Genomic DNA, 20,153 nt, shown 5'->3' with positions numbered 1-20,153 from the left:
TACATGTTAGTTTATAAAATAAAGGCTAGACTTATTTTAGGACAACACATTGCATATATCGATACAACATTAACTGTTTAGCAGTTTTATACAAGTCAAAATAAGTGATTCATGTCTTCAGCAAATGTTCAAAATTTTCTCTATCCTGTGTAATCAACCCATTTTTTCCTTAAAACATCCCATAGAGCTGATGCTTTCTGAAGAGAGTGAATTAATATTGTATATCACCACTGTCTTCATTTTCAGAGGGGGAAGGGCAGGGAGTTATGAGAGGATTTGGAAAGCTCTAGAAAATCCATTCTGAGTTCCAAACTAAACTTCAAAGACTGACTCCTACAAAAACAATATGTTGGGTGTCACACACAGTTTTATCCTTTTATCTCCTTCCCACTGTCACCTTCCTTTAGGGTATAGGCTCTTTCTGGACTCACGCCTCAGTTCTGTAGGTCATTTCAGGACATGATAAGGGAGTATCTTTTCTTGCTTGATATATTGGAGGCTATCCTTAAAACAGTTCTATAGTTTTTAGTCATTTCGGAGAGGCCAGTCTCTCGTATGTACCCCTGCCAGGGAACCTGTAAAACCCTGTAACCCAGGAATCCACCACTGAGCTTGTTCTCTTTGAGAAAGGTTATCCTCCTTGCTCAAGCATGTTTGCTCAGGGGGAACATATACGGAATGGTAACACAAGAAAGGAACCCCAGTCAAGGCAGCTGGATCTTAAGGTAACAACTGATATATCCCAGTCATTCCCGCAGCAAGAGAGCACCAGTCTTTTCCATCCTCTAGTCAAGCTGTCTTAACACAGTTGCCCTGAAGACCAGGTTGGGCCCATGGTCCAGACAGGACATCCTCTGTCTGCAGGCAGTGTATGTGCATGAATGATCTGCAGGCCAAAAAGAGATGCAGGTTGCTGTGCAGGAAACACCTACTATTGGCTAGCTGTCTTGTTAGGATGGACTTCATGTATGCTGCAGAGGGCAGGAGAGAGTATCGCATGGTTTATTCCAGAAGGACATTGGGAAGACCCTTACATTCGACTCTTTCCATTATAACTGACAAACCTTCCATCTTTGCAAATTGAATTTATAAACTATATGTTTATAGTTTTCTATTCTTCCTCATTCTGTTTAGTTCCTCCCTGGAAAACCTCACCTAGAAACAGCTTTTCCCTTCCAGCCCCCAGCCCCAAGGATTGTACCACTTTCTCTGTGACTGAAGTAAAGAGAGAAGAGAGCAGATCATAGGCCGTGTTTATGTCAATAGTGAAATTCCTTGTTTGATCTTTTTCCAGTAAAGAAGAGGTCACTCTAAAAGCCATGTTCTTTGCTGCTATGTTTCAGTTATCATATACTTCTTGAAACTAACTCACATTCTTAGACTCTTTCTTGAACCAAGCAGGTATACTTCCATACAGACACAAGTAAATATGTAAAAAGCAAATAAACAAACTTCATAATAGTCTTTCTCCATCAATAACTCACTGCCACAGACCAGTTCTTTCCTAACCCCCTTTAGGGGACCTGGCCTTTCTCCCTGTGAATTTTTTGGAAAGCCATTGGATAAATAAAAACTTAGAGCTTATTTCACCATCAAAGGACATGGAGAAATGTCTTCTTCCTGCTTAAGAGGGGTAGCAGGACAGCCTCTTAACCACTGTTCTGACTTTGAAACTCCAGAGATTTATAAGAAGTAAATGAAAGTATTTGCTGTCCTTTGCTCTAAACCAACATTGTGCTAGGTGCGATGAAGAAAAAAAGGGATCACTTCTTATCTTCTTCGTATCCTCAGCACCCAGCAAAGTAACTGCACATAATAAGTGTCAGAAATATATTTGTTGAGTGATTGAATGACTTTACAATTGGCCTTACCCTGAAAAGTTTAGACACTATTGGAAAATATTGCCAGATTATAAAATATTGCAGTAGAAGCCCTTTTACCTGAACATGATTGGGATGGATAGTTACTCAATAGGGAATTGTAAACTCTATCCATGTATTCTGTAAAATGTGTATCTTAAACATTTTATTTTAACTTGGGAACATTAATTATTCAGATCTTTTAATGTAGAGCCAAGCCTTTTCTTTGGAAATGAGTGTCATAATTGGAAATTGAAGTTTCATGACATCTTTTTGTAGTAAATCACACTCAGTATATTTGTTAACTGATTTCCAGAAACTTAAGTCAGTAGTGAAGCAATTTGAATGTAGTTACCTTCTAGATTTTAATGATTTTTCTCCTTTATCTCACCAATAACTAATTTTACAGCAGAAAAATTTTAGTAGTTTTTTGCCTTTACTGAGTCTTTATAAAATATTCAACTTAGGGTTTTAGTTTTAGAAATATCAACTCTCTTTTTTCCACATTCATATTTCATTAGTTTATGTAATTGAATTGAATTATTACTGTAAAAAGTACAACCAGTTTAAACAGATGGGGACAAATACAACCAACTCTTAGTAAGCATAGAACTCAACTACTGAGATAAGAAACATGAGAGCATAACAGAAACTAAACTATTAGCCATGAACCAGTGGTCCTGGGCATTGGTGGTTCTCCTATAGGTAAAATGGAGAGCATTGGTTCGTCCAGAGAATAAGTTAAGTGGAAGTCATTCAAGAAAGACTCTACAATATTTTATTAAGAGAATTGCAATAAGGGGACTTAAATAGATAATCCTTCATGAAATAGGTAAAATTTGAATTGAATTTCGAAGGATGGTTAAAGTGTGTATAATTTGAGGAGAAGGAGTATTCTCAGGAAGGGGATGAAAAGTCACACCCCTGAATCCATGGGTTGTTGTAGGAAGGGGAGAAATACAACTAAGGTGTGGCTAAAGTGAAAAAGCATTAAATCACAAGTCTAAAAACCCAGCTGCGTTCATAACAGACTTTTTTAATGTTTTAATTTGGAGGTAAATAATGAAGGAGGAATTAGAGCATTATAGACAAGAGTGTAGGGAAAGCCACCTAGCTCAAAGAGTTAACCTGAATGAGAGAAAATTGGGGAGACAAAGGAAAGGCCCAGGTTGAAGCATTAGACCAGTGGTTTCAATGTAATCCTCTTTCAATCATAGTATATATTGAGAGCTTTCAGGTAAGATTTTGTATGAGTGGAGAATTCTACAGCTTAAAAAGAAATTTGAAAACTACAGGTTTAGGCATATAAGCCCAATATACATGTTATAAAGTGTTACCAGAATGTCTTAAAATCGAGAAAAAAACTTAAGTTGTAGGAAACAATGGAAAACCAAAGAATTTAATTCCCAGTAAATTAGACAAAGGTTCGGCAGAAGAGAATTGTAAGCTGTTTTTGGTTTTGGGGTTTATTTGGTAATATTTGGTTTATATTTTCTAGAAGTAGAAAATCAGTATGGATTGAATAATATGGATAACTGAAAATAAATATTGAATTCTAAATATTAAACATGAGATAATACTTGAAGATTTGCTTGTAAATAACTATGAGGCAGCTATTCAATATATGATAAAATAATAGAATTTTTTTAAAATCTGAGATTTCTTGAAAGCTTAAGAAAAACGAGTCTCACAAATTCAAGATGTATTATGTCATTGCTATTTGATCATCTTTTGTACCTTTATTATAACCAAATTTCATTCACTTCTGTGTATCTAAATCTGCTTTCTTTTGGCATTCCATCATTCCTCTTTCTTAACTAACCAGTGCTTTGACAGTAAATTTTCAAATGTATCCAGAGTCATAATCACTTCAAAAAAGTATGCTTGATCACTAGATAGTCTTATGCAAACTGACCAAAAAAAAAAAGGAAAAAAGATTTGATTTTAAAATCTGAGACTAACAAATCTCTGTATATTCCTGTTTGAGGATGATAGTGTTTTTCTCCATATTTTGACTGGTTATATCTAGAAGGTTTTAGACATTTGCTTCCCTTCAAATAAGAATGTTTTTAAATTATTCTTAAAATAATAGTTTCAAATTTGAAGTGCAGCATGTTCTTTTTTTCATAAAATATTAAATAGCAAAATCAAAAATGCTCTACATGTTCTCTCCTAGCTTGAGGAGAAACTGTTTTATGTGGCTTGACACCTCATGTACTCTGAGTTTAAGAAGTTAGCATTATCTGAGAAGTCACTATTTTTAGGTCCAGCTGTAATGTTTCTAACTTTGGTGCTCAGAGTAGTGGGTGCTTCCTTTCCCAGAAGGCTCTGTATTCTCCACATGGGCAGGTCAGTTTGACTTAAAGCTACCTACGAGGAGCAACAGGCCCATTGCAGCCCGTGTTTCTTACCTGAAAATTATGAGCAGGTCTTGGGAGCCACAGGCTGTATTTTGGAAGCAGCTGCATGTCAGTACAAGCATGGATTGTGGTCCCTGGAGGCTGGGAGAGCACAATGCTTGAACTTAATTTCTTTGGGAGATAAGAAGAAAAAAAATACCTTTCTACCTGACGAGATTGACAACTTATTAAGTCTGACTATCTTCAGAAGTGTGCTGGACAGTTTGATAAGTAAACATCCACTTTTCAAAGATGATGATCAAGGAAACATCTCTACGAAGGGACCCGGACTTAAGGGGAGAGTTAGCTTTCCTGGCAAGGGGCTGTGATTTTGTTCTCCCGTCACGGTTTAAGAAGCGGCTGAAGTCATTTCAGCAGACACAGGTTTGAAACTTGGGTGTTTCTTTTAAAATATTTTTATTACTAATAAAGCCACCCAGTGAACTAACTTACAAATAATTTTACAGCTCACTTGATATTAGATCAAGGAATTAATCTGTGTCCTCTATTCAGCTATTTCCAGAAAGCTATTTGTAGAGAGATTCCAACAGGTTTAAAAATAGACCTTCTGGACCTGAAGTACAGTACTCACATTTTTCTCTTGTAGAGAGGGAATCCAGTTTTAGAGACAATTAAATACAGCTTAACAAATATTTTAGAATTTTTCATAGAAATATCTTTGAGAAGTTAGAATTTCCATGTTAAAATCCTTGTTTGTACTTTGATTCAGTAGACTTAATTTGTATTAACATACATATATCTGTAATGAATCTTTTTTAAAAAAGAATATTGATCCTGATAGTCTTTTTTTTTTTGAAAGAACTATTTTTATACATATAGGCAGTTGTGTGTGTGTGATATACTGTGTGTAGGGAGCAAAGGATGGCAGTTACTCCTGGGTTGTGAAAGAATGTCTTCCCTCAGCTGTGAGGTTGAGTCATTTCTGCCTGCAGTGGCTGCTTGCAGAGATTGTGCTTATTTGCTTACAACTGTAGAGCCAGTGTCTCATCAAACAAGTTACCTAGCACTGAATACAATACAGATCAAGGGCCATATCAATGATGGACATCCAGAATCCAGCAAGAAACCATAGTTTTGTAGTTATTCTGACCTAAAGTAATTTCAAATTATTTGAGTGAATGATATGAAATTGCGTTTTTAAAAATAGGTCAAAAATGGTCAAATATTGGAAATGCTACAGTAACATAAGGGTACTGTTCAGAATGAATATCTATATGATACTGTATAGGGAAAGACTGTAATGGAGAATTGAGATACTTTACACAGCTAATTCTGTTTTAATGCTGTTCCTAGATTTGAATGAAATAGTTTTATTTAAAGTGGGCAGATGCTAAACTTGGTAAATCTGACGAACTTTATATTACTGTTTTATTCTATAATGTTGTAAAGCGTCAGTTTTATTAAACTACTTTAAGACTTAAATTATATGTCTCCTATTGAACCCAGTGGAAAGTAAATCAATACACCTGAAAAGTTCAAAGTAAATGCATTCTTTTTATCTTCCCTTTAAGTATTAACATCAGTTTTATTAAATATGGACTTAAACAGTGAATTAGTAAATACTTCCCTATTAGTGAACTGCTCTGTGTTAAAGTACACTGAGGAAAGCAAAGTAGACTATTATATAATTGAATATTTTCCCATTCAAATTAAAACTTTGACAAATAGCCAGGGTTTCTTCTGAATGTCACTTATTTCTGTCAAAGCAAAAGTGTAGAGTTAACACTGAAGGGCTTGCTCTAAACCTTCTCCAGTATTGTGTGTTCACTAGAATATTGAGTTTCATTCCCAGTGGCACCAGTGGTCTCAATCCTATGGTTATAATTGCCCTGAAGTTATCCATAACTACCCTGGATGTCACACCATGGGAAACATTTTTGAGAAACAAAAAAGAATTTTGGTGACTGTATATTTGTAGTCTCACAAATCTCTTTCAGCATAGAGTAATAGAAAGGAAATGACACTAATACAAGTGACCTAAGTAAAGCCCCTGAAGAATTATATGCTTTATTTTAGAAATTTAAGAACAGTTTCTACTGTTATTGACTCATAGGACTATGTAATAATAATTGCAGATTTAGCACTAAGGCAGAGACAGTTGTTTACTTAGAAGAGATTATCAGTTTGTTAAATCAAAAGTAGTTTGTAAACTTTAAATTGCCTTACAAGTGTAAGTGATTATTTTATTTAGTATTGAATCTGAAGGACCATGCCAAGTTATGTTGAATCTTTTTTTTTTTTTTTTTGCGGTACACGGGCCTCTCACTGTTGTGGCCTCTCCTGTTGCGGAGCACAGGCTCCGGATGCGCAGGCTCAGTGGCCATGGCTCACGGGCCTAGCTGCTCCGCGGCATGTGGGATCTTCCCGGACCGGGGCACGAACCCGTGTCCCCCGCATCGGCAGGCGGACTCTCAACCACTGCGCCACCAGGGAAGCCCTGTGTTTAATCTTTTGAGAATCCCATCCTTTGGCCTTGTGACTCATTTTCTTAAATAAGACATATCTCTGCCCAGCACAGTTTTGAGCCTCTTCCCTATGTTACATCCTGTAATTTCCTTTAATCCTCACAACAACCTTCCAAGAAGAAGGTTGTTGTGAGGATTAAAGGAAATTAATCTGTAAGGATTAAAGGAAATTAATCTGTTTTATTACTGAAATTCTAAAAGGTTAAGTAACTTTCCTGAGGTCACAGAGCTAGTAAGCCATCACTGATTTTTGTTAAGTTTTTCATATTTCATTGGCATCACTTCCCTCGGCAATGTCTTCCTTGACTATTGCTTTATATGAGTGATATCCTGATACTGCAGCAAAGGCTTGGTGTGACCAACTGGCCTTCGTATCCCCAACAGTATTAATATATGAGCAGGGCTTCCCTGGTGGCGCAGTGGTTGAGAGTCCGCCTGCCGATGCAGGGGACACGGGTTCGTGCCCCGGCGTGGGAGGATCCCACATGCCGCGGAGCGGCTGGGCCCGTGAGCCATGGCCACTGAGCCTGCGCGTCCGGAGCCTGTTGCTCCGCAACGGGAGAGGCCACAACAGTGAGAGGCCCGCGTACCGCAAAAAAAAAAAAAAAAAAAAAAAAAAAAAAAAAAAATATATGAGCAGATTCCACTCTGTATTAATGTCAGATATTAACATGAGAAATGGGCCGTGTTTAATAAAAGTAGGAGATTAAATCATATTTATCACATATTTATATGAATGAAGCCTGTCTTCCTATAATACTTATGCTTTTCAAAGGTAGCTAAAATTTTTACCCTGAATTTAAAAATCATGTTATAAGTCCATATGTCAAAAGGGAATATGATGTTCAGATCTACTTCATACTGATAAATCATTGTTCAGACTTTAGGAATGGCGTTAGGATATAATTTAAGGAAGAACACTCGAGTAATATTTTGTGTTCACAGTGAATTTAAAATAAATTTAGCTAGTCAACAGTCATGTCCATCTTTCATACTTTACGTAGCATTTAATAATGCCATGCTCATGAGCCTTGACAGATAATTTGGTCAAAATTAAGAATAGAAATTAAACTCTGAAAATCTTCATGGAATCTTTTTTGCTTTTTCTATTATGAATCTCAGAACTAAATTTAGTCTTCATTGCTAAAATAAACTTCTACCTGAATATTAGTGTACCTCCCCTCCCCTTTCCCTAAATCATGGTTACTCTTAGTCTCCCTGTTGCCCCCCAACCTTTAAATACTGTCCTTTCTATGTCTGTTTATGGTACACCACATCAAATCCTTTTTGGAAAAAGGAATGATATAAACTATTAAAGAATTAATAAACTGTAAAGAGAGTTTGGCTGTGGTGAAATTAATGACCATGATCCTTGTCTATTAGAGTATACTAAAAATGAGAGAATTGTGTATCTCAAAAAATAGCATGCCTCTGGTGGCAAGTCAGTCAGCCTGGTAGAAGACATTCTAAAACTAAAATGCTTTAATTTTCTTAACAAAGACTTTCTTTGCATCAGGGACTAGCAGTGATTTTACCTAGATAAAGTCAAACTAGGGAAGAAGGTAGAAGGACAGCCCCCACAATACATTTTAGATCTATATATTTAAAAAGAACTCATTCTGTTTGCTTACTGAAGGACAGGTAGAAATGCATAGAAACACCAAGAACAGTCTTCAAGAAGAATTTACTAATCCAGGTCCAACAGACTGAGAATTCACCTTAAGGTCCTTAATATGTCAACTGACCTTGCTCTTAAATGTCTTGCTCATCACTGGTGGGAAAATGTACTGTAGGATTTTTTAAGCACAAATCTATGTAGACTCTAGTATTGACAGATGAGTAATGTACTGATTGATTCAGTGTAGGTAAGCATTCCCTCAGAGCATGCTTACCCCTGTCCATGGTTGAGTGAGCTCTTCATCTGTACTGCTTCTAATTGTGGTTTCTTGTGTCTATACCCAGCTTCCTGTTACTGGTGAGGACTTTCCAGTAATATATACTGTTTAGAATATTTGTGTCTCATAATCATATTTTCTTTCCAGATTCAAAATAAACCAGAAAAGAAACCTGGAACACCACTTCCACCTCCAGCCACCTTTGCAAGTAGTGCCCGACCTCTCTCCCCTGTTCCTCATGTCAATAATGTTGTGAATGCAACATTATCCATAAACATTCCACGGTTCTACTTCCCTGAAGGACTCCCCGATGCCTGCAGTAATCATGAACAGACTCTAAGCAGAATTGAAACTGCTTTCATGGATATTGAAGATCAGAAAGCAGACATTTATGAAATGGGAAAAATTGCAAAGGTAATATAACTACTAAATGACGTATAATCTCCCTTTCTCTAGCAATCCCAATCTCCCTCTCTTTATTGCCTCCTTGCTCTCTGTTTGTAAGCATACATAGATCTTTTTTTTCCATATTGGAAAAATGTATTTGATACTGATGTATTAGCTATGGTTCTACTTTATGGAGCTCTTAAGTTTGAAAAAAGCCTTAGAGGTTTCCTAGTCCATCCTCCCATTTAATACAGGAATTCCATCCATGGCATCACCAACACATAAATCCATTATCTGCTTGAATGCCTTCAGTGACAGGAAACTCACTACCTTGTCAAGCAGCCTGTTCCATCATTAAATAGCCTTCCTTGTTAGAAAAATTTCCCTTGTGTTGAATACAAATCTCTCTTTTTTGTTCTCATTCATTGATCATAACTCCTTGCCCTGAAGCCAGACAAGGAACAATTAGGCCAGCTCAACACTGTAATTCTTCTCAGAAATAAATGGATTTGCCACTAGGAAGCAAGTCTGTGATACTTTTCAATATATCCAACTGCTTCTAATTTAAGGTCTTAGTCCCTAACGCTAAGACTACTGTAATATCTTTAGTAATGGATTCTACACCTCCAGCCTCCTCCTAGAACAGTTACTACTGAGCATAATCATCAGTTTATATTTGATCATGTCATTCCCCAGCTCAGCAATATTCAGGGATTCCTACCATCTGTAGGAGTGCTTTGTTTCGTTTGGGTTCTGTTTTTATGATGCATGTATACTGAAGAGTCAGATCATACCTCAGGATTTAGCAGTGGTCTCAAGCTGTGCTTCAAGAGACAGAGGGGCTTTAGTAGGCTAAGGGCTGCACGTGGACAACTAGACACCAAGTGGGAGTTCCCAAGACCCCATGCACCCTTCCACTGGGAATGCTTCCTCTGCTTTCAGGAATAATATTTGAAAGTTTGAAGACTACCGCTTTTGAGGATAAAACCCAAACTACTGTTCCCTGCATGGGCCTGACCCACCTGCCCTCCCACAGGCTTGCCTCTGCATTTGGGCTCTCATAGTTCTCCCCTCCAAAGTGGGCTTCCACTCTGCCACTCCCACATCACCCATCCTCTAAGACCTAGCTTCCATTGTGTCCTGAGAGATGTCCCTGAACCCCCGCCCTGTCATGTCCCATCTTCTCTCCTACCTCTAACCTCAGAACATTTGTTACTGCTGTTAAATAATTTGTAAGTAGAGTGATTTTAAGGGAAGTGAAAAAGAATCCTTTTTTTATTCCTTTTTTCATCACCCCCCCAATCTTAGAACTTGCTTTTTGACCCCTTAGAATGTTTCTAGTGAAAAACAACCTCTTTCATTCCAAAAGTAAGAGCTCACCTGCTTCTCCTTTATTGTACATATGAGGAAACCGAAGTCCTACAAGTATGTACGTGAAGTCACAGAGTTTGTCCATGTCAGGAGACATGTCCTCTGACTCCTGCATCGTGCTGTTTCTACCCTATCTCCCCTGGACGTATGCTAACATACCATCAACTGACTTCCAAGTTATATCCACCCAAATAAGTTATAAGTTCTTTCAGGACATTGGCATTTTCTTACCCCAAGCTTTGAGAGATGACTATTTTATGAATCAAGTGGTAAATTATCTGAGTGGGCTAGAATGATGAATCTAAATCCAAAAGATAGAATTTAGCAAGGATGAATGAAGTCTAATTTGGAGATAACATGTTAATCGCATAAATGCCAAACAGGGTATGTCTAACATGGTAACAATTTGTGTGAGAGAGACATGAGGTTTCATGGACCACTTCGGGCAGGCAAACAGGAGAGACTGCAGATTGCAGGACATGGTAGTTCCCCAGTGGTCTGCTGGGCTCCCCACATCTGGAGAGCCAATCAGTGACTAGTGCCTCACTGCCAGAGACCTGCAGCCTGCTCTGTCTTGAAGGTCTCTGGGTCGACCTTCCTCTAAGTATTCCCAGCGCCTAACTGAGGAGCCTTCCTGCTGTGCTGCCTCCACCCTCCTGCTCTGGCTCTCCCACCTGGCTGGTGGTAGCCCTGCCCTGCCTGTGGCTCAGTGGCCGCCAGCACTCCACAGTGAATGCACAGTGAGAGGAGAGCAGAGAGCCTGAGGACTCCACATGGTCACGAGAAGTGTAGGAGAGAGCGTAGTCAAGTCAGAGAAGGGGTTTACATGCTGGGGAGTCAGAGAGAGGACTTTCCTATTTACAGGCACTGAGGATCAATCTGTAGGTGGCATCAGGAAACACTGCCAGTGTTGAAGCTGACAACATAGAGAAGTTTAAAAAGATAGAAAACTATTTTGTTTAGTAGCCATAGTAACAGGCATTTACGTGACAATTTACTGTTTATACCAAATTATCATGTGGCACAATAGCCCGTATACACATACGTGTCTGATTAACTTGTCTGAATTGTACTTGATTATAGCCCTAACTTCCATTAGGGGTGCCAAGCATTTGTGTTCACTGCTTAGACCTTAATTGTCAGCGCAGATAGCAAGGTGAACTGCTCATACTTTTAAAAAGTTAAAACTAACATTGCATATAAAGATGAGGATGTGTGTATAATGACCTTGGAAGTACTGTATCAGCTCGTTTTATTGGATTTTGTCTCTCTATTCTTAAAATCATTTATTTTTTTAAAAATTCATTTAATCATGTCTTCCAGTTAGCTAGGCTCATGTAATCCAGCTTTTCCTTGGCTACAGCCAGTCTTTTAGCACTCACTAAATCAGTCTTACTTTCCACCGTTCTTTGCTCTACAGACCGTCCTCATCCTTTGGCAGTGCCTGTATCACTGACCCTCGTGTGCTTGTGTTCTCACGACAGGTTGGCTATAGGAAAGGAGAAGACAACCCCTGGGGGACAACAAAGGAGGATGTGGTCAGAGCAATAAATGAACGTTTTTATGGATTCTTATAGTTTACAAAGCTACTTGGAGGACCTTCCCTGGTGGTCCAGTGGTTGAGATTTTGCCTTCCAATGCAGGGGGTGTGGGTTTGATCCCTGGTCAGGGAGCTAAGATCACAGATGCCTCACGGCCAAAAAACCAAAACATAAAACAGAAGCAATACGGTAACAAATTCAATAAAGTTTTTAAAAATGGTCCACATCAGGGCTTCCCTGGTGGCTAAAAAAACCGCAAAAAAAAAAAAAAAAAAAAAAAGGTCCACATCAAAAGAAAAGAGAAAAATCTCTCTCTTATAAAGCTACTTGGAAGGCCACCTTGAGTTTACAGTCTACTCTCCATGATGCTTAAGTGTAGCTGTAGAGACTGGGGTCTGTTTTTTAAGTGCAAAGAAAACTCTGTTTATGAAATCTGCATCTGTTGGTGAAGTTTAGCTCATTCATCTTCAACCTCAAACAGCGTGGAGAGATTAATGTCCATTTCTGATTAAATTCTCAGTGTGTAGTTTGTACTTTTTTCCACAGCTTTAAGTAGTAATGGAGAAGAAATGACTAGAGAATGAATCTAAAAGGAGCAAAAGCAGCATAGGATGGGCTTCCCTGGTGGCACAGTGGTTGAGAGTCCGCCTGCCGATGCAGGGGACACGGATTCATGCCCCGGTACGGGAAGATCCCACATGCTGCAGAGCGGCTGGGCCCGTGAGCCGTGGCCACTGAGCCTGCGCATCCGGAGCCTGTGCTCCGCAACGGGAGAGGCCACAACAGTGAGAGGCCCGCGTACCACAAAAAAAAAAAAAAAAAAAAAAAAAGCATAGGAACAGAAACTGAGGAACAGCAAGGGAAGTATTTGTCACCACTGAGTTTTAGCCTCTAAGAGAAAGTTGAGAGAAAAGAATGAAAGTCTTCTGAACCGAACAAAGCCCTCCAGCTCCTCTAATTGGCTGATACAGTACCATCTTGACCCATCGTGCCTGTGGCCTGGAAGCTAGCCTCTCTGTACCTTTTTTTCTTCATCTGCAGAACTGGATAAAAATACCCACCCTCTTCTGTATGGGATCATGTCAGGGCCAAATGAAATAACGGGCGTGAGACATTTTAAAAATGTTAAAGAACATTACAAATACTGGGTGATCATCTCTTCCTGTGTATCATTAGATAACCTTGCTTTCAGTTCTTTATGTTGTTGGGCCATTTTTAGATCTAATTATAGGTGTCAGTCAAGCTTTCTTTGCTCCAGCAACGCTGACTCTTTCCTCCTCCTCTAAATCTCAGTTTCCTAAACCCATTTTTAGCACATCTTGTACTTCCTCACTTGTCATCCAGTCTTTTCCTTTGTAAAAAGCCTTGACATGAGCTTGTTCTCTCCTTTGTTATAAGTTTCTATTCTGTTGCACTCAGGTTGATATCATTTACTTTTTTTTTTGTTTTATAGTGTCTGGCCTTACATTTAGGTCTTTAATCCATTTTGAGTTTATGTTTTGTGTATGGTGTTAGGGAGTGTTCTAATTTCATTCTTTTACATGTAGCTGTCCAGTTTTCCCAGGACCACTTATTGAAGCGGCTGTCTTTTCTCCATTATAGATTCTTGCCTCCTTTATCAAAAATAAGGTGACCATATGTGTGTGGGTTTATCTCTGGGCTTTCTATCCTGTTCCATTGATCTATGTTCCTGTTTTTGTGCCAGTACCATACTGTCTTGATTACTGTAGCCTTGTAGTATAGTCTGAAGTCAGGGAGGCTGATTCCTCCAGCTCCATTTTTCTTTCTCAAGATTGCTTTGGCTATTCGCTCACTCTCTTTATCTTAATCCTTTGTTTTTAAGCAGATGCAGGCCAGCCATACATTTTTTAAAAATGGTCAAAGTGTATTGTCTGAAGCCCTTGCCATCCACTGCCCTTCCAGTTTTTTCTTTTGGCACTTTCTCCAAGGGCCCGATACCCTCATGTTGCCCAACCTTTAGCTGCTCAGGGTGACCCACTACATGAAAAACAAGTCAGCCCTTTCCCATCTACTTCAAAACGTATCTATTCTGTACTTTATCTCTTAGGATTCTGCCTTTGGGTCATAAAAAATTTGTAAATGTTAATCCCAGTGATTTACTACTCTTTATGAGCTGATGTGTACACATTTTAACTGGAGTCTTCTGAATAAAAGACTGTAATCTAAGGAAATGAAAGTTTTTAATAGTGGAAGTAGCCCCACTGGAGATAGTAAGTGCACAGTCCCTGGAAGTGTTTCGCTGAGCTGGTGACCACTTCCCAAGGATGAACTAGAAGATTCCTGATCCCTTCCAATTCTGAAAAATCCGTAGTGGCTCTAGTGGTGGGAGCTTCAAGCACCTTGGCAAGCCAGTTCCAGTCTCTCCTTGTATTTTCTCCCTTTTTGTGGCTCTGCACCCCCCACCTCCATAATACAGGCTATTCTTTCAAATTTTCCAGCAGTTACCAACAGCCTGTCATATTTAAGAGCATTTTCTTGGCAAACCACCATTCTGCATGAAAGGAAGGATTGGGATTGGGGAAAGTGGATTTGACAGTTACCACCCAAAGTATGTTAATTGTAAGCTTTGTACCTTGGCAGTCATAATTTATACAATAAACAAAATCCATTTGTTTGCTAAGCAACACCTTTCCCTCATTCTTGACCTCAGTGGAGGTATTTGACCTCTGGACATAAGAAATCTTAAATTCCATCCTGCTTGCAGCACACGCTTTAGTGGCCCTGGCAGAAGCAATCTCATTTCTGCCCTGTACTTACCTTCCTTGGCCTGAATCTCACCATCCATATCGTCATCTCTGACATGAACCCAGCAGCCCTGGGCATTCTCTCAGCATAACTGATCTCAGATGAGGTACTATGCAGGCTTCTGTGGGGATCCCCCATGCACTGAGGCCTCACATCAGGAGCAGCTTCACTTCAACCTATTGTGGGTTCACATCCAGTCATCTGTCAGAGGGGAAGCTTCCCTTTGTAGAATAAGGCTCAACAGATCCTATATCTAATATGAATAATAAGAATATCTTTATCCAATGACAAGATGTGACTCTCTGAAGAGCTTCAGATTTGGGAATACATTTTATGTGTATATATAAAATTGGGATCATTTATAGAGACTATTTCTCTGCTAATATTTAGATATTATTATTACTTGGAAGAATTTTCCCTCTAGAAAAAAAGCAGGTTAATTTGGTACAGACTGTCTCTTATAAGAGTATAAGAATAATTTTTCTTAATTGAAAGAAAGAGCTTTTTTATTGAGGAGAAAAAAATCATTATCTTTTAGGGTATTGTATTTAATTCTTTCTAAGGCTTTTATAATATGTAGTCATTTGTGGTATCTTCTAAATAAATAATAGCATTTTAATTTTTGCCTTTCAGCTTTCACCTGAATTGTATCCATTTAAATAGATTTATGGCTGTTTTCTTGAACAGTCCAGGCTTTTCTGGTTCTTTTTGCACCTGGGGCTTAATAACACAATAAGCAAAGGAGAGAGAGGGAGAGAGGTGATAGAGTGTATTGACACCAAGTGAGTGAGCAATAAAGGTGGCTGTGTTTTCCTGCCAAAGGGGGAAAGGCATATACAACCATGACGTTCAGTCACTTCTTTTTTTTCCTAAAGGTAGAAAATATATGATGTAAGAGTGGTAGGAAGGGAGGGAGACTGGTTGCTTTTTCAGGTTAGGGGAAAGAAACATCACTATAAATGCACTTGAAGAAAAGGCAAATGGATTTTCATTTTCTTCATTAAACATGTCATCTTCTTATTTTGTTTCCCCTCTGTCTTGCTGAATCTACTCCAGCTGATGTATCTGCCTCTGCCCCAGTTTTGCTCCTCCAAGGGCCCTTCTGTCCACTGTGGCATGAAGGGTAAAAGCCACAAAGGCCCTTTCTTTGGTCATGTCATCTCTTCACTGCCCCTTGGCTTACACTGTATTTGTGCTTTATTTGCAGGTCTGTGGCTGTCCTCTTTATTGGAAAACCCCCATGTTCAGGGCTGCAGGGGGAGAGAGGACAGGATTTGTGTCAGCCCAGTCATTCATTGCCATGTGGAGAAAGTAAGTATGAGTGCAGTTACTCTGGGGCTGGGCAAGGAGTTGTCTGGCCCTCATGACATGCTTTATAAAAGTCACTTATTTTACTCATTTATTAATTTTCCCCTTATCCTTTGTTTCAACAAGTAAAATTCAATGACTCACAGCTTATTATGCCCACACACAAATTCTTTCCCTAAGCCTTTATCTTACGTCTCTAATCAGTAAAACAGACCTTCAGAAATACTTCTTTAATGACTATTTGGTAGTTTCTTAGTTTCACTTGTTAACAATTTGAGTCTTAGGATTTGACTCTTGCAGCAGTGACATAAATGCTCCTTTAAGGGGAGCAGACCACACATGTCACATGCTTCCATTCTCATGTGATCAAATTTAGAATTGTATGTAGTTGATTTCTTAAAAATAGCTGAATTCTAGTAGATTTTAGTTACTACTTTTTGAAAGCTCCAGTTAAGGAACAAAGGAATAGTACATCTATCAAGATACTCCTGGATTTTAACATCCTGACAAGTTTTCTTGAACTCAAATCCAACTTTCTTCTCTCTTTTGTTTTTTTCTCCCTTCTTTCTTCTTTAGAAGTTATTTCTTGATATATTTATCAATTTAAGAGACTGTTATAGTATGCCCCTTCTACCTCTTCTAACTGATCAGCCTTCTTTAAATATGCTCTTCTCATCTTTTCTGGGCTAGATACCCTTCCTGATGAACTATTGGGAAATGCTGTTCACCTGATGTCACTATCATCATCATCATCATCATTTAAAATCAACATATAATAGCAGCAAAATTCAGCTTACAGATTCTTCTGGTTCTTCCATGCCACCTCAAAGCCCTTAGTAGTATAATGCTTGAGAACATAATAGGTGATGAATAACTGTATTCTTATTTTGAAAAATCTAGCAGCAAGTTGAGTTCACCAAGTTCTTCTTGCATTACAATAGAACTAAAGTGATCAGGGGATATAAGACTACCAGTTAATATAAGACTATGGACTTCTTTTAAAGAACGACATCAAAGCTAAAAGTTATAAATGCTTCATGTTTTCCAGGTGAGTTTTAGTCATTTTGTTACAGGGAATAGTTCTAAGTTGTTCAAATACCAAGGACTAGAATGGCCCTAGGACTAGAACCACTCCTCATACACCAGCAGGATGACCCTCCAAGGTCAGGGCCATGGTCACCATTCCACCTCTCCTATAGCAAATAGGAAACAGCTAGATAAAAATCTTTAAAAAAAATTTTTGTGTGTGTAGTCATAAAAGAAGAACTCCTTGGAGTCTAGAATTAGCAAAACAGCACTAATTAGGAGTAAACCAGTAAAAGAATTGGCATTTGCCATTCTGGCTGTCTCTGGCACCCTAGAACCTGAGGGAAGAAAATAGAGCCAAGGGCCTGAACAATAGGGGGGTCAGCTTGGATTCCCTCTCCTTTCCCTACCAGTAAAGCCAGGACTTCAGCTGGGTGGTCTGCTTGTCTATTATTAATTATTATTGTTGTTATTAGAAGTCAGTGTATAACAGTAGCAGAATTGAAGATCTTGAAATGTGTAGATGTTCTAGCTTTCATTCAGCTAGCTTCTCTCCCCCTGGTAGGTGCCAGGCCCTGAAAAATGCCTCAGGTGGAGTGTGAACAAGGGTTAGAAAGAATAGGGATGTTACACAGCTCTTGTCCTGGGTATCTTCAGCCATTGAGTTCAGCATTGTTGGCAAAAGCCATCTAACAATCTGGGAAAGGAGCAAAAAGTGAGTTATTATTTCAGAGAACGTGTTGAAGAAGCTGGGAGATTAAAAAGGGGTAGGGGGAGTAGTTCATTCTATAAAAAATTAGAGCCAGAGAGAAGAACTATAACTACTTACATTCTAAGTTACTTTGAATATGCTAGGACCCTATGTTTGTGAGCCTGAGGCTGACTATCAAAGAAAAACTAGTAATCAACTTGTTTATCGGCAGTTAACTGCATAATATTAAGGAAAGTAACAGCCAGTTTTTTGTCTTAGACTTCGTGTCACCGGGATAGGGTGGACATTTCTGTTGGTGGACAGAGCAGCAGCACCCGCAACAGCTATATTCCTTTATTGAGATGAATCATTTTCACTCTATCTCTAAGGAAAAGAGATTATTTCTGCAAAGGCAAAAGGCAAAAAGACTTGAAGCACAAGTCTTCATTTTCAGTTACTGTAGGACACTGCTTATGAAGTTATACAGCATGAGCAACTGTCCCTGTCTTTTTTCATTAAAAAAATTTTTTTTTTAATTCTGTGAACAGATAACTGATGTCTCTGTATCAAAGCTTTATTTTCTGGCCAGATACTATAACGACTGGAGCGCCCTCTAGTGGGAGCTCCTTTCTCAGCACTTAAAATGCGTGCTTTAAAGGAGACTCAAGTATGGCTATTTTGGGAGACAAAGCAACTAAGCAGGATGGTTTGAATTACCACACTGACCTTAAAGAAGACATGTGTTTATTTTTATAATTTTTTACAAATTGTACCCTTTGCATAAAGTGACTTGGGTCCAAGTATAGTATATAAAACTTTCAAGTACAAAAAAATAACTGGCAGGACTTCCCTGGTGGCTCAGTGGTTAAGAATCCGCCTGCCAGTGCAGGGGACACGGGTTCGATCCCTGGCCCAAGAAAATCCCACATGCCGCGGAGCAACTAAGCCTGTGCGCCACAACTACTGAGCCTGCGCTCTAGAGCCCACGAGCCACAACTACTGAGCCAACGCACCACAACTACTGAAAGCCCGTGTGCCCTACAGCCCGCACGCCGCAACTACTGAAGCCCGTGCGCTCTAGGGCCCGCGTGACACAACTACTGAGGCCCACGTGCCTAGAGCCCATACTCCACAACAAGAAAAGCCACCGCAAGGAGAAGCCTGCGTACCGCAACAAAGAGTAGCCCCCGCTCACCACAACTAGAGAAAGCCCACATGCAGCCAAATAATAAATTTTAAAAAGTTTAAAAAAAAATAACTGGCAGATAATGACACAGAATTAAAACATATTGGCATATACATACACATGCTGACTTGCTCCAGTAATAGGCTCTATATAATCTTGGGGGGAAAGTCAAATACAAAAGTTAACAGCAAAACAGGAAATAGTTTGCCTCCTGTCCCAGTGTTTATGGGGTGGAGGCTTCTGAGCCCTCCTCTGAGTGGTTTGAGCATGAACACCTTAACAGGCTCTTGTTCCCCTGCCTCTGCTCCCCGTCCCTTCCCTGCTCTGCTGCCCATTTCATATCTGTATTTTGACATCTGTTTCTCTTGCAGTCAAGACATTTTTAGGGGAAAGGCATTGCTCCACAGCTTTTCTTTTTGAGTTCCCAGTTTACCAGCTTTGTGACAGAGCTCCTCTTACACAGAGTCAGTAATATTGTCCCAGCTTTTTTATGCTTTACTTCCTCTTACCTTTTCATGTCAAAGTGTGATTTTTCGACTAACAAAACAATATTTCATCCTAAGAGCTCTGGATGATAGTTTAGGATAGCTATGTTTACCTTCTTTCTCCAGCTTTCACGCCTTTTTTTAATCTCTTTCTCTCCTGCCTTATAGAGTTCACCAGCCACTAGCATTGGCTGAGAATCAGAATTCACCTTTTCTCTCTGATTCATGCTTCTGATCGCAAAAGGCCATACCTGATTTGACTTTTCCCTCTTAGAGAGTCTCTCATCTGTCAGTGTCTGTGCAGTTCGTACTTAGTGGTGCTATTACCTCACTGCCTTTTGTTGTGATCATCCCACCCATTTTCTTATCCTAAGAGGTGATTCCCATCAACACCTATTTCAGTAATCTTTTTCTGAAATGTATATTTATTTAACTTTGGGGGTCCTGAGCATGCTGAAAAGTGTTAAGGAAAATAAATATAAAGATCATTCTATGGCTTTAATAATCACAAATGAAGTCAGTTAAGGGTATATCTGTTAGATCACAAACATTTTTTGAGAATCTTCAATGTGAAAGTCACTATATCTAGTGTTAAGGGAAAAAAAGAGCTATAACTTTGCCTGCCCTTTAGGTGCCAGAGAAATAAAAGAAAGTTCGTGGTACAATGGTGTATGTAATACATACAAATTAAATAGTACAAAGATCAGTAAGGAATTTAGTTGTCAGAGAAGGTTTTTTGAAAGAGGTAGTTTA

At 39.0% G+C, this 20,153-nt stretch overlaps 1 protein-coding gene across 2 annotated transcripts in view; it reads left to right on the top strand.

Annotated features, from left to right (window-relative positions):
- The window catches only part of PPP2R3A (protein phosphatase 2 regulatory subunit B''alpha), a 211,292-nt gene that overhangs the window by 73,125 nt on the left and 118,014 nt on the right, over nucleotides 1–20,153 (top strand). For both annotated transcript variants that reach the window (XM_024746252.1, XM_024746251.1), the window contains exons 4-5: nucleotides 8,787–9,053; nucleotides 15,912–16,015. In XM_024746252.1, the coding sequence (XP_024602020.1) occupies nucleotides 8,787–9,053; nucleotides 15,912–16,015 (371 nt within the window). The remainder of the gene's footprint in view (nucleotides 1–8,786; nucleotides 9,054–15,911; nucleotides 16,016–20,153) is intronic.

Source organism: Neophocaena asiaeorientalis, unplaced genomic scaffold (genome assembly GCF_003031525.2).
Source record: "Neophocaena asiaeorientalis asiaeorientalis breed wild unplaced genomic scaffold, Neophocaena_asiaeorientalis_V1.1 scaffold437, whole genome shotgun sequence".
Classification (NCBI taxonomy): Eukaryota; Metazoa; Chordata; class Mammalia; order Artiodactyla; family Phocoenidae; genus Neophocaena; species Neophocaena asiaeorientalis.
This window is presented reverse-complemented; position numbering and strand designations above follow the sequence as displayed.